Here is a 15,433-nt window from a genome sequence, read left to right on the forward strand (position 1 = left end):
GAATATTGAATTTTTCAGATGTATAGTGCAAAACAGTAACAGTGTCCTTTCAGCCTTCGAATGGTCATGAACACCATAGTCAGAAATCTAACAGGTGGGGCAACTTTGCAAAACTAGGATGATCTGAGGGGTACATATGTAAATAATGATTCTGGAGGGTAAATATGAAATTAGCCATGCAAAAATGCCAGAAAAGGAAAAGAAAAAATTGCATTATATGTAGTCAGTGCACTCAAAAGACATAGGCTCAGAATAGAGCTCCAAACCTTTACTGATGGTGTAAGTAATCTATAAGCTGAAGCAATTGAAGTTGCAGGCATGTGAGAATCTTCAGAGGCTTCTTCACTATCATCATAATCCTGGTCTCCATCTTCATTTTGTTTGTTCTCTGAACTTAAGAGCAAAGGGCGCACAAGGCCACTTTCTAGTTCATCATTTTCTTCATGTCCTGCTGCTGAGAAGAAAAAAAGAAGCCCACTCAGTAAGCATCTCATAATATCTTTTCATGCAGTTTTTGAATTGCTAAATAGAATAGCTAGTTCAATCCAACAACTTGAAAACTGACATCGTCAACCAATAAATCTGACTCTTTCTTTATTAAGCAATGAGTTAGTAAAATCCAAATAAAATTTCCATATGATGCAGATGGCCTAAAAAATATGATTTGCCATCTAAAAGGCTACTAATAAAATCCACTGCACATCAACCATTTGATGAGATTACTCATAATATCCCTCATCCATTTGTGGGTACAAGGTTTGAATACATCATGCCATGTTCTTGATTTTGATAGGTTACATGCATAATATACAGAGATGGGGTATGAGCCTCAAACGTATAAACACCAACCAAAAAGCTAAAGTAAGTACTGATAGTGATGCACATTTAAGGCCAAAAAAGTTCCACACTCCACTGCAAAAGAATGAAAAGTGTGCAATGCCACTGGCATTTACGTATTCACATATACGTGCATGTATGTGTATGTGAGTGTGTGTATGCATACTCATAAATGTCCATGAATATGTTTTAAGTAAGGATGATCAAATATAATATACCAGCATCACTATTCTGCGGGACATCATTAACTTTGGTGCCATGAACTGGCTCTCTGAATGAACTCCACAACCAGATTGAATATATAAGCCAAGCAAATGCCATTACCCAACCAGGTAAAGTGTCTTGATTAATTGTTATAGCATAAAATTTGAAATTAGTTTGGAGCAAGCCTGCCAGAGCAGGACCACAAGCCATTCCTAGAGCACTCGCACTAACAAAACCTGCAGAAGCTTTCATCCGGATTTTAAGAGGAACACAATCACTGATATAACGACGATTAACAGCCCTTGCAGAGCCCATCCTGCATTTGAGATAAAATCCATCTCAGAAATACATATAGAGAAATTAAATTCCAAAATAATGAAATAAAAAGAGTGCTCAACTGTGATCAATAATTGCATATGAACATTATTATCAGAAAATAAATAAAATAAAGAAACTTCACATAAAATAGTGGACATGTATTATTTTCCACAGTATATTCAACTGTCGATCATTACCCCATGTAGTGTCAGTTCTGTAATTAACTGGAAAGATCTACAAAACCTTTATTGCATTGGTGAGTGGTGACCCAAAAAAGCAACTAATCATGAGAGTTTAAGACCAAGTTTGTTCCAAGAAATCTTCAGATTACCATGCTTAAATGTTAGATCTTGCCTGCTACAGAATATAACTTTTTTGTACATGAGGTATTATTATAGCCTTCTTCCAGTAAGGGTAAGATAACTATCATAAGAGAATAAAGATTGTTTATTAGCAACGCTGGTCATTCAAAACAACATTGAAAAATAAGAATAGGGGGAAAGAACTATAGGGAGATGATTAGCTTCCTAAGAAAAATAAGCAACTCAGAAATTAAAAAAAAAGTGAGCTGAGAGCCACAAGAATTAAGACATGAGAATGAATTCACATGGACAAAGATAGGTCTTGATGAACAACGTATTAACACAGACAAGCCTAAAATGAAGTTACTCCACTTACAATTCCATCCTAGAATTTCATTTCATAATGGTTTTTGTATTTATATGAGATGTCACACAATCCATAAATAATTATCAGTTAACAAATAAAAGGGTGAAGTCTCGCTCTGTTGAATTAGCTGTTTGACTCTTAAATTTATGGTTTAGTATATTATCATGGTGTTAAATCATCATCCTAACATGAATCAAGTTATTGTCTGAAGAATCAAGCTAAGTATGAATTATGCCCTTCTCTACAGCAAATTATATCAAGTCTTCAGCCTTGTTCAATTTCACTTTTATTTTTCTTGTTCTAAATGAGTTGTGTATTAGTTTCTCAAACATGATATAAGTAACAGAACATTAAAGCAAAAATAATGTTCAAAGTGACATAACCAAGTGTCAGCAAGCTGTACAATATCATATGTATCTTGCACTATGTTATCATGCTTCGGAGAAAACAGACATGTAAAATCATCAAAGATTCAAAGCAATATGTGTAGACTTTAGACTATTTTACTTCCTCCTTTTCTAAGAACTTCATTATTTCACAAAAGGCATTAGGCTCATTTAAATGTAAGAACAACCGGAGTGATTTCAAGCATACTTGGGGTCCTAATAAACATTATTTAGATAGTAGCATACCTAGCTGGCAAGTTTACTTACAACTGACATAACCACTTTCAATTCAACTCAGTACTTTACATAACAATAAAAATAGGATCGTTTAATTTTACCAACACATGTAAGATGAATTGAAAACAAGAAGCCAATACACATCAATAATTGTATCGTCAAACAATACAAAATCAGCAAATGCCTTGTGTCTCCCATAACAACTGAATCTTATACATGTGGAGCATATGTGGAACATAAGTTGATCCTGCTTTTGGAATTTGGGACACTCCCAAAGCTTCTCCATGTCTAGCTCTATTCTGGTCTCAATTACATGTCACAATATACTGGCTTTATTACCACTATGTTGACTTCAAGAATTTTTGGCAATGAGAACCATATAAAGGCCCTCCACGTTGTCTCCCACCCCCCCAACCCCCCACCCCCGCCCTCCCCCCCCCCCCCCACCAAAAAAAAAAAAAGAAAATGAAGAAGGCATAATATCTATTTGTTCTATAAAATTGAAGTATACCAGGTGATAGGAAGTAGTATAACTGATCAATAATATGACTCAAAATAGCATTTACTTTTTGTACACTAATGGTGTTAAACTGTAACACAATGTGAGTTGCGAGTAATCTGCATATGAGAAGATAACCAACAAAATATGGCCCTAATAGATACAATAGGTCTATACAATTACCTTAATCCCAACAAAAGTATATATCAGACAATTTGATAAGGCACGCAACCAAGGTATGCCATACCGTACTAAACAGGGCGGTATGAGACATACCGTACCGTACTAGTTTGGTAGTGGTACATGGTATGGGGGCATACTAACACTCGGTACGCTGAACTGGCCCCTATATCGGATATACCGACATAATGACAAGGTGGCACCGGTACGGGGCCCGGTACTGATATGACGTACCTTGCATGCAACAACACTTTAAACCTTGGTTCTACACCATCTGATATTTTGATGAAACTATATTAGCCTCCAACTGAAGAATGCTGCTATCCACTATAATGATTCAACAAGAAAGGCCGAGAAGGAAATGGGGAGGGGAGGGATACAAGGAGTCTATGTTGTTGCATTACAACATAAAAAGTATTCCTGCACCAGGCTCTTGTTCATGTATAACTTCAGGTAATTTCACATATATGTTACAAGGTGCAGGATCATCTTGGCTTTGAAGTGTGGACATTTCATGCAAGAAATGGAACATACTCATATTGAACCCTTATTAAAGATTAACATAATACTGCACGATGGATCATCTTGGCTTTGCACAAAATCGGATTAGCAGAATACTCATTAAAGATAAGATCATAGAGAACATAGTCATATAGCTATTGAACTAAAGACCCAGATAAATCAAGCTAACATTAAAAACACTCAGATAATAGAATTTCCATTACTTTCACAGGAAAAGAAGGAAACCACTTACCCACATAACAAACGACCAATAAGAAGAACTGCTATAGAGTTAAGATCATAAGCCAATGCATATAAAGTATTGCCCAAAAGAAGCACAATACTGCTAAATATTAGTGGCCTGAAATATGATTTATTTGACCATGCACTAAAATACACTGAAGAAAACAATTGTGCAACAGCCATTGACCCAATAATAACACCACAAACTGTGGCAGCAGCTCCCAGGCTCAATGAGTAGTCATCTGCTGTTGGAACAATGATGTATGTGTTGACCATGTAAAGGAAGGTGTTTGCCAAGTTTAACAGAAGAGACATAAAATGATATCTTTGGTCATCAATTTCATCCTCTGCTGAACTGGGTATATCTTCTTGGATAATAAGTGCATGTTGTCCCAAAAATTGAAGGAAGTTCGTTGAACGTGTCAGCTTATCTACTGATGCTTGTATCAGGTCAACAATAGGGTCCTGCACTAGATGCAGAGAAATACAGGTAATGTAGATAAAAGTAAAAGTTCTTCAATAAAAACGTTCACACAAGAAACAGTTATCTTCTATGAGTCCATGAACAATGTATAAACTATAAACTATAAAGTGTTAATAAACCTTTGGAACATCAGATGGCTGATCATAAATGGATAAGTAGCTTCCTTGACGGTCTTGAAAATCTGCAAGGTTGCGTGACAATGCTCCTACAACAGCCCCAATGCCCTACTTAGACAACAACATCTTCGTAAGATGGTGCTTCATGGGAAAGATAGCCCATCTAATTATTTTACATAGGAGAGCAAATACTACAATTCTAACACAACTTGGAGAAGTACTTGAAAAAAAGGAAATGGATAATGCAGGAGGGCCTAGTTATCTTCACTACTGTAACATTTATGATAGTACATTTTGGTTAGATACGTTACCACGTGCTTGAAGACCTGCTGTAGCTGAGAATAAGGATGATTTGATCTAGTAGTTAAATAATAATCCGTGAATCTATAGCCAAAGCGTTTATCAAATTTCTTCAATATTTTACGAATGCCAGTAGCGTTCAGATCAACAAATCTAAGAAGCCTTAAAAGATCATGCCCAACTGCCCTATAAGCTTCTCGCAGTTCAGACATCTGAGATATGTTCGGCTGCTCCAGAAGGACTTTGCGCTGCTCACCCAATTTTTCAATCCTGCTTGCAAGAATTCCTTGTTGTTCCAACATAAAAAGGACAATCTTTTCAATCTAGATTGAAACAAAAACAATGACGAACCATAAGAAAACAACTGCAGCAAGTAGCTTTTATTCTGAAACATGAAAATTGAAATTCCAGCCAAGTAAAAAGAAATCATATTATACCATAATCTAGTATTAATCAAAACTGGAGCACTCGAACAAGCAGTTTTAGTTCTCAAATTTGTAGGACACCATGTATAATGAAGATTTAATAACAAAAAGAAGAAACACGCTAATTGCTGTGTGAGAGTAAATGTCAATAAAGATGCAGAAGGGGTATTTCAATTTGATGCAAGGAAGGATGTGACCATCTCTTACATAGGCATGCAATGATATGCACCTCCCAGTATGCTAAGGAAGAAAATTATGATTTTATAAGAATGGAAAATAATTGTTCTCCAACTTTGGGCAATAATAATGTAACTAGAACACTCAACTGGTACCTTTTTATATAGTGTATATTTATGATGTATCTACATGTGCATATACATGCTTATGAATGTATTTTTACATGGTTCATGTATGTATTTGTATTGACAGACTTGTATTGCTAGAAAGGGAAACAAGACTAAAGTACTAGGAAGCAAACCTCATGAAGATCGCAAGAAATATATACCCCCAAAAAAGAAGCTAAAAACAACTATCAGGATAATTTTGAAACGCACCCTCGGTTTGTGATAGAATAAATCAACATAAACAAAGAGCCATTCAATAAATATTTTGAAATTTTAAGCACCATTGTAGCATCTTTCATTTGTATTTTAGGTCCTATTTCATTATTTCAATTCAAACTGTTCCATTATACTGCAAAGGCAGCATCTTTACAAACAGACCTCTATTCAATAGGTGAAACTTCAAAAGGTCCACAAGAAAAATGAGAGTTAACGAAGAAGGCCATCCAAAAAGCATGACAGCGGGGGAAGTTAAGGAATGTGGCAAAACATATTCACTAAAAAAGTCTGGTTATCCATTACCTATTAATGTAAAAGGAATAATTTAAATATACAATGTATTTTCCTTTGTTTTAAAATTTGCAATATCACTTTCTCTCTCCCTCGATCTTTCTCATGCATGCACCCTCCCCCTCCCTCCCTCCCTCGCCCCCTCTTAACATTTATATCCAAATTATACCTTGTGGTGTAAATATTGTAAGGTCAAGATAATATAAATTCAATAGTAAGACCAAAGTTCAAAAAATCGAGGTAAAGTGATATACCAACATAGAGTGGGTGCAGCATGTGCATACTGAGAATCGTGCCAATTGATGGGTATGCATGGATATGGCTGAACACCCTTGGTACAGTCTTTTCTGGGTTATTCAGATCTGTTGACCCCCTAATGGATTTTGATGAATACAAAACACTAGAGTATAATTCCATTTATCTTAACAATTTAATTGAGGATTTCATGTGTTTTATTAAGAATATTGTTAAGAAATGTCTAGGCAAGTTTCCATAATTTTTATGGATGTATTGAAGAATTTTTGAGATGAAGAAAACAGATCAGGGACAGCCGAGACGTCTCCTGATGGTCTCAGAGACGTCTCTGGCACAAACAGGAAGAACTGGCACACTTGGAGACGTCCCCGGCACCTGGCGAGGCGTCTCGCAGGGTCGGAGTCGACTCTCTCAGTAGCGGAGTCGACTCTCTCAGTGGCGGCAGAAAGGCAGATTTCAAGTGATACGCGCGAGCCGTCCCCACAGTACGCGGAGTCGTCCCCGCAAGTTAAAAAAGTGAGTTTCCGAGTCGTCCCCAGTGTAGCGGAGTCGGCTCTCTCAGGGTTTTCCAGAGGATGTCTTTTTCGGAGTTAAGGCAGCGGAGACGTCCCCTGGAAGAGCGGAGTTGACTCTCTCAGAGAATTCCAGAAGACATGTTTTTCGGAGTTATAACGACGGAGTCGTCCCCAAGGCAGCGGAGTCGTCCCCATGCAAAAAGTGCAAACAAGCCGAGACGTCCCTGTAAAGCGCCGAGACGACCCTCTCAGGAAAACAGAAAAACAAGGATTCAAACCGTTCATCATCGGAGTCGTCCCCGTAAAGTGCCGAGTCGACCCCAAACAAAGTGAAAAGTAAATTTATACAGCCGAGACGTCTCGCGTTGAAGCGGAGACGTCTCCGGAGCGCCTGGGATGTGACTGACAACTTTTGCAGGTTTGGTTTGAATTTCAAATCTCTTTTACTTTATCTCTAACGGCTATATTTGCTTTTTGGGCTATAAAAGGGAGCTCCTAAGTGCTTCTCAACAACTTCTCACCAACCCAAAGCAAGATCATTCAAGAGAGAAGAAAGAAAAAGAGGTTCAAGGGAGTTAGTGCATTCAAGTGAAGAAATCAAGTGCCTTCAAGCTTTCCAACTGATTTCAAGCTCGACTACTCTCTTCCGCTCGGGATTCAAAGCTCACACTCAAGCCTACGCGATCCACATCGGAAGAATCATCATTTCCCACGCTTCCAACGGCAAAAGGATTCTTCCGGGTTTTATAGTTTATCATTGTTATATTTGCTTATTTAGAGCTTTCCAATCGTTTGTAAAACTCTTTCAATATTGTGCTTGTTCCAGTCAAGGGACTTGGAACAAGGGAAAGGCGTCCCAAGCCTAGGTGAAATTGGGGGTTATAGGGTTTGTTGTTAGCCCGGTGTAAAACAACGAGTTGGGTAGTGCACTCGCAAAACTACCGGACTGTAATCTTGGATTATAGTGGAAATTCCCAAAGGTGCTTTGGGGAGTGGATGTAGGAGCAGTGGAAGCTCCGAACCACTATAAAACCGTGTGTTTGCGATTGGTTGTTTTCATACCTCTATCTTTGCTTTAGTTCATTCATTTGTGCGTTTTACCTTTTAAATAGTCAAAAAGTTTTAAAACACCCAATTCACCCCCCTCTTGGGTGACCATCTCTGGGCAACAAGTGGTATCAGAGCGGGTGCTCTGTGTATTTCTTGAAAGACCTAACCGTCTTAGCCAAAGATCTAGATGGCAACACCCTTTAACAATGTTCCTGCTGAGGGACAAGCAACCAATAGACCTCCACTCTTCAATGGGACAAATTATACCTATTGGAAGACTAGAATGAGGATCTTCATTCAAGCACAAGACTATGCCTTGTGGAGGGTTATAGTCAAGGGACCACAAGAACCATCACACATGGTTAATGGCATTCAAGTTCCCAAACCTGAGGAGGATTGGGATGAGAATGATGATAGGATGGCTCAACTCAATTCTAGAGCCATGAACTCATTATTTTGTGCTCTAGATGTAAATGAGTTTAATAGAGTCTCCACATGTAGTTCCGCTAAGGAAATATGGGATAGGCTTGAAGTTACCCACGAGGGTACAAATCAAGTCAAAGAGTCCAAAGTGAACATTCTAGTTCACAAATATGAGTTGTTTAAGATGGAACCCAATGAAACCATCACATGCATGTTTACACGCTTTATCGATATAATTAATGGTCTAAAGAGTTTGGGTAAATCTTATACTAATCCGGAACTTGTGAGTAAAATTCTCAGGTCTTTGCCGAAAGCATGGGAAGCAAAGGTCACGGCAATTGTAGAAGCCAAAGACCTCAACACTTTGGGACTAGAACAACTTTTAGGCTCATTGATGACGCATGAGCTCACGATGAAGCAACATGAAGATGATTTGCCAAAGAAGAAGACAATTGCACTCAAGGCTACTTCGAGTATGTGTGAAGAAGAAAGTAGTGAGAGTGAGGAAGAAAGCGAGGACGAGGACTTGGATTTGATAGTTAGGAAGTTTAAAAAATTCATGAGGAAAAAGAAACCCTTCCCAAGGAAAAAGTTTGGAGGAAGAAATGATTGGGAAAAAGAAAAAGAAAAAGAAAGAGACCCAATCATATGCTATGATTGCAAGAGACCGGGACACATTCGTTCCGAATGCCCTCAACAAAAGAAGCATTTTGGAAAGAAGAAGAAGAAGGCATTGAAGGCAACATGGGATGATAGTGACACATCATCCTCCGAGGAAGAGAAGGAAGAGACCGCCAATTTGTGCTTCATGGCATTCGAAGACGACGAGGTATGTCAAAATTCAACTATAAATTTTACTTTAGAAGAATTGTATGAAGCTTTTCAAGAACTTATGAGTGATTGTAGTATGTTAGGAGCAAAGAATAAAGAATTATAAGTCTCCAATTTAAAACTAAAGGAAGATATTAAAAATCTATTGATTGAGAAAGAGAGCATTGAAAATGTTAACACCATTGATCTAGAAAACAAAAATTCAAAACTTAGCATTGAAAATGAAACGGCAAAAACACTAATTAAGGAATTGAATCTAAAAGTTAAATCTCTACTCAATAATAATACCTCACTTGCACAAAATGTTGAATCCCTTAAAAAGGACAAGGAAGAACTAGTTAAAGAAAATTTGAATCTTAAGAATGAGGTACATAAGTACAAACCAATTGTTGAAAAATTTACACAAAGCTCTGAAAAATTAAATCTTATTCTTTCAAATCAAAGAGCTGTTTTTAATAAAGCCGGATTAGGATATAAAACTAACAAGCAACAAAAGTATCTAAAGAATTTCTTTGTGAAAGCAAAAGATGTCAAAACTGAAAAACCTACATGCTTTCATTGTAAAAAAGGTGGACATAAAGCCTACTCTTGTATTCAAAGAAAGATCCAAACTAACAAGAGTACATTTGTAAAAGCTAAAAATGTAACTAAAGTATGGGTGCCTAAGGGAACCAACTACACTAACCACGAAGGACCCAAGAAGACTTGGGTACCTAAGAGCCTCACATAATCATTTTGCAGGTATGCCTTGCAGCCGGGAATAAAAAGAGAATGTGGTATCTTGATAGTGGTTGCTCAAGGCATATGACCGGTGACAAGAGTCTCTTCGTCACCTTGAAATCAAAAGAAGGAGGAGTAGTCACATTTGGAGACAATGCTAAAGGTCAAATAATTGGTGTTGGTAAAATCTCCATATCACCCTCCTCTTTTATTGACAATGTATTGCTAGTTAATGGACTAAAACATAATTTATTAAGTATAAGTCAATTTTGTGACAAGGGCTTTAAAGTGTCATTTGAATCATCACTATGCATAATTAGTAGTCCAATTGACAATGAGATCATACTCACAGGACATAGGCATGGAAATGTTTACATGGTAGATCTTGATGATCTCACCATGAAGGATGGCCAATGTCTTGTAGCCATGGATCCCAAAGTCAATGAGACTAGTTGGTTATGGCATCGTAGGTTAGGACATGCTAGCATGGATTTAATTTCTAAATTGATTACAAAAGATCTAGTCAAAGGACTACCAAAGATAGATTTTGAAAAGAACAAAATTTGTGCTGCATGTCAATTAGGAAAACAAACGAGAAGCTCTTTCAAGCCTAAAAACATAGTCTCAACAACAAAACCCTTAGAACTAATTCACATGGATTTATTTGGACCCACTAGAACTGCTAGTCTAGGGGGTAAGAGATTTGGTCTTGTAATTGTTGATGATTTTTCACGCTTTACATGGGTTTCATTTCTTGCACATAAAGATGAGTCCTTTCCCGCTTTTATCAAGTTTCATAATAGAGTTTCGAATGAACTCAATCTTAAACTAAAAGCAATTAGGAGTGATCATGGTACCGAGTTTGAAAATCAGCACTTTGAAAAGTTTTGTGACGAAAATGGTATCAATCACAATTTCTCGGCCCCTAGGACACCCCAACAAAATGGGGTGGTAGAAAGGAAGAATCGCACACTAGCAGATATGGCTCGTACCATGTTGTGCGAATCGGATCTACCAAAATATTTTTGGGCTGAAGCAATAAATACTGCATGTCACATTTTAAACCGTGCATTAGTTAGATCTATTTTAAAGAAAACACCTTATGAGCTAATAAAAAATAAGAAGCCCAATATAAGTTACTTTCATGTGTTCGGTTGTAGGTGTTTTATTTTAAACAATGGAAAGGACAATCTAAGCAAATTTAGTGCTAAATCAGATGAGGGGATCTTCTTAGGTTATTCCTCATCTAGTAGAGCATACAGGGTCTTCAACAAGAGAACTCTCGTTGTTGAAGAATCCATTCATGTTGTTTTTGATGAAGCTAATGGAGATTCTTCTAGAAAAGAAGAAGATGGTGATGCAGGTATACTTGAAGACCGAATGAAGGAATTCTCCATACAAGACAAACAACATGAGGATGAGATCAAAGAAGATACAATTCAGCAAGATGAAGAAGATCAACCTCCATTGAGAAATCAAGATCTTCCTAAGGAATGGAGGTATGCACATGGTCATCCAAAGGATCTAATTCTTGGTGATCCTTCACAAGGGGTAAGGACAAAATCCTCTCTAAGAAATACTAGTAATTATCTTGCTTTCGTTTCACAAATAGAACCTAAATCACTAGAAGAAGCCGAAAAAGATGTTAATTGGATGAATGCTATGCAAGAGGATTAAACCAATTTCAAAGAAATGAAGTTTGGACTTTAATGAAGAGACCCCCTAATGTTTCAATCATAGGCACCAAATGGGTATATAGAAATAAACTAGATGAGGATGGAGTAGTAATAAGAAACAAAGCTAGGCTAGTGGCCAAAGGCTATAATCAGGAGGAAGGAATAGATTTTGATGAAACTTTTGCTCCTGTTGCTAGGTTAGAGGCTATTAGACTACTTTTGGCATATGCATGCTTCATGGACTTTAAACTCTATCAAATGGATGTAAAAAGTGCATTTCTAAATGGTTATATAATGGAGGAAGTTTATGTAGGACAACCTCCAGGCTTTGAAAACCACTTACATCCAGATTACGTTTATAAATTGCATAAAGCATTGTATGGGCTTAAGCAAGCTCCTAGGGCATGGTATGAAAGATTAAGTAATTTCCTAATTGAAAATAAATTTAAGAGAGGAAATGTAGACAAAACCCTCTTCATTAAAAGAAAAGGAAATGACTTATTGCTTGTGCAAATTTATGTGGATGATATAATTTTTGGTGCTACTAATGATAGTCTCTGTCAAGAGTTTGCCAAGCTTATGCAGGGAGAATTTGAAATGAGCATGATGGGTGAGCTCAACTTCTTCCTTGGGTTACAAATAAAACAATCAGAGGAAGGCATCTTCATCAGTCAATCCAAATATATCAAGGAAATGTTGGAAAAATTCAAGATGAAGGATGCAAAGGAAATCAGCACACCCATGGGCTCAAGTTGCAAGCTTGACAAAGATGAAAAAGGTAAAAGTATAGACTGCAAATTGTACAGAGGTATGATAGGCTCTTTACTTTACCTTACTGCTAGTAGGCCAGATATATTATTCAGTGTTTGCATGTGTGCTAGATACCAAGCATGTCCTAAGGAATCACACTTGCAAGCTGTTAAAAGAATTTTTAGATATCTAGTAGGGACATCTAATGTAGGCTTATGGTATTCTAAACAATCTGACATAAATTTAATTGCTTATTCCGATGCTGATTTTGCCGGATGCAAACTCGACAGAAAAAGCACAAGTGGCACATGTCAATTCTTGGGTGCTAATTTGGTTTCTTGGTTTAGCAAGAAACAGAATTCAGTCGCCTTGTCCACAGCTGAGGCTGAGTACATTGCAGCTGGAAGCTGTTGTGCCCAAGTTCTTTGGATTAAGCAACAACTTGAAGACTTCGGTATCAAAATGGACAACATACCAATTAAATGTGATAATACAAGTGCAATCAATTTAACAAAAAATCCTGTCCAACACTCTAAATCAAAGCATATAGAAATTAGGCATCACTTTATTAGGGATCATGTGCTGAAAAATGATGTGATGATTGAATATGTATGTACTGAAAATCAATTGGCCGATATCTTTACAAAGCCCCTTTGTAAAGATAGGTTCAACTTCTTAAGAAATGCTTTGAGCTTGTATGACCCTAGCAAATAAATTCAACTTGTATTGCAATGCCTTGCTACTCAAAAAAAAAAACTAGTAATCCACCTCAAGGTCAACATACGTGAAAGCATGAATCCATCTAAGCTAAATGACGAACTGTTTGACTTTCCGGAGGATGGTTACCCTCCCTTGGACTCTTCATAGAGATATTTTCAGAGCCTATTTCATAGGTATTCGAAATTTGGTCAAACATTCCTCATTTCAACATTAATAATTCAAAAATCATTATCAAACCTCTATAGGATGTATTATTAAGGGGGAGGATCACAAACAAACTCATTCTGTATTCACCTAAAGAAATCATAATTAGTGTGATTAAATGAAACAAATTGGAAAAAGATAAAAATCAGTCTGAAATTTTTCAGTGCCGGAGACGTCTCTGGCAAATCGCAGAGACGTCCCCCCCCCCCCCCGGCGAGACGTCTCGCCTTAGTCGCGGAGACGTCTCGGGGACCGAACGACGGTTTTTTTAAAATAGGTCGAAACAGCTCGAGCCGACTCGAGCTATCCCTTTCATCCCCGACAAAAACAAAAACCCTAGCCTCCATTTTCTCTCCAACACAAACCCTAGCCTCTTTCTCCTCATTTTCCTAGGTTTTCCATTCAATGGCACCTAAAAGAGCTAGGAGGACCGGTGGGAGGCGTCCTAGGGCAGCGGCCGACGGTGAGGAACGGAGGGAAGAACCTTCCGCGCCGTCTCCTCCGGTTGCTCCGCCAACCACGACCATTTCCTGTGCAAATCGCACAGTGACGACCGGTAGGTACATAGACTTTGCATTTCTAGATAGTGAGGGGTTCTCTATTGGAGAGAGACTCCGTGCCCAAGGGTGGGAATACCTTTGTACCCTCAATACCTCGACCTACCCCAGCCTAGTTAGAGAACTATTTAGCAATATGGCCTTAGGGGACTTAGGGTACACTGCATATGTCCGGGGGACATTGGTAGAAATTAATGAGGATATTCTATCCACTGTTCTGCAAATTCCTAAAGATGGTGAGGCTCCGACATCACATCCCCAAAGGGAAATAGCCCTAAATTTGCTTCTAGGAAGAGAGGACTGCGGCCCTCTTGATGTAGTCAACTCCCAAGACCTAAATGCCGAAATGAGACTACTTCTAAGTATTGTCAACCGGGTCTTGTTTCCTAAAACCGGTCGCTTCGATTTTGTTTCGGAGCGAGATTTAGTTATCATGCACCATATCCTACTAGGGATTCCTCTAAACCTCCCTAGACTCATGTTGAACTACATTGCTACATGTCATAGGTATTCTAGGTTTAGCATACCTTATGGGATGATCCTTACCCTACTCTTCAAACATTTCAAAGTACCCATTCCAGAAAATGAGCCTGCAAAACCCTTGAGAAACACCGACTATTATAATGAGAGCACAATGCGTAGAATGGAGTTTCACAAGGTAGATGGGTCATGGGTCAAGGTACCAAAGAGAAAAGCTCAAACCCTAGAGCCTGAGCTCCCACTTCAGGAGCCTGACCATCACTCTCCTCCACATAGCCACATGGATTATCCTGATGTACCCTCCAGCTCAGCTGGACCTTCCACATCCATGCCACCACCTCCTCCAGTCAGTGGGCCCTTCTCCCTATCCGAAGACCATATGCGCACTTTAGCATCTGTGATATGCCAGCAAATGAGGGAGGAAATGAGATCGATGATCTCTACTGAGTTGGCCCCCATCAGAGCTTCACATGAAGGGATTCTACAAGAGCTGAAGGAAATTAGAGCTCAAATAGAAGCTACAACGCAAGAACTAGTTGGTGTGAGTGCCACCCAAACCTTCAGATCCATCGAGCTAAAGGATGACTTGAGGAGCATCTCAAATAGCCTTCAAGAGTTAACAAGCCCTGGAGGAAATGTGGGCACCTTGGTTGCCCAACTTAGAGGAAGAATTGAAAGGGCAACCATAGAATTTGAAGCACTAGTGGCAGCCTTCCATCAGTCACAGGGAGATCAATTCAGAACACTGCTAGATTCCATCAATGCTTTCATAGATGCAGCTGCTAGGGCTTATGAGCAACGTCGCCGATGAGGGACATTTTGTAGACATCTAGGGATCTTCTTTTTGTAAACCCTAGGCTATTTTGAAACACTTCTTGTATTAAAAATCAATACTTGTAATGATTTCTTCTCTTAACTTTGTACTGACTTCAAAGGTTTACAATGATACATGAATACAATTTCTTTTGAAACTTTGTGTACATTGCTAACTCTGTGTATGTG

General features: G+C 38.3%; 1 protein-coding gene across 8 annotated transcripts in view; it reads right to left on the reverse strand.

The window, feature by feature from the left end:
• The window catches only part of LOC103723345 (SPX domain-containing membrane protein OsI_21475-like), a 76,378-nt gene that overhangs the window by 38,573 nt on the left and 22,372 nt on the right, over positions 1-15,433 (reverse strand). For 5 of the 8 annotated variants that reach the window (XM_088712691.2, XM_088712692.2, XM_088712693.2 and 2 more), the window contains 5 exons: positions 4,986-5,297; positions 4,678-4,782; positions 4,085-4,539; positions 1,056-1,357; positions 267-454 (listed from right to left, as the gene is read on the reverse strand). In XM_088712691.2, coding sequence (XP_088568817.2) covers positions 267-454; positions 1,056-1,357; positions 4,085-4,539; positions 4,678-4,782; positions 4,986-5,297 — 1,362 coding nt within the window. The remainder of the gene's footprint in view (positions 1-266; positions 455-1,055; positions 1,358-4,084; positions 4,540-4,677; positions 4,783-4,985; positions 5,298-15,433) is intronic. The other 3 variants (XM_088712695.2, XM_088712694.2, XM_088712690.2) reach the window with 2 other exon arrangements.

The sequence above is a fragment of the Phoenix dactylifera genome, chromosome 16 (genome assembly GCF_051530095.1).
Source record: "Phoenix dactylifera cultivar Ajwa chromosome 16, Ajwa_hap1_PhDact_Kaust_v1.1, whole genome shotgun sequence".
In the NCBI taxonomy this organism is placed as follows: domain Eukaryota; kingdom Viridiplantae; phylum Streptophyta; class Magnoliopsida; order Arecales; family Arecaceae; genus Phoenix; species Phoenix dactylifera.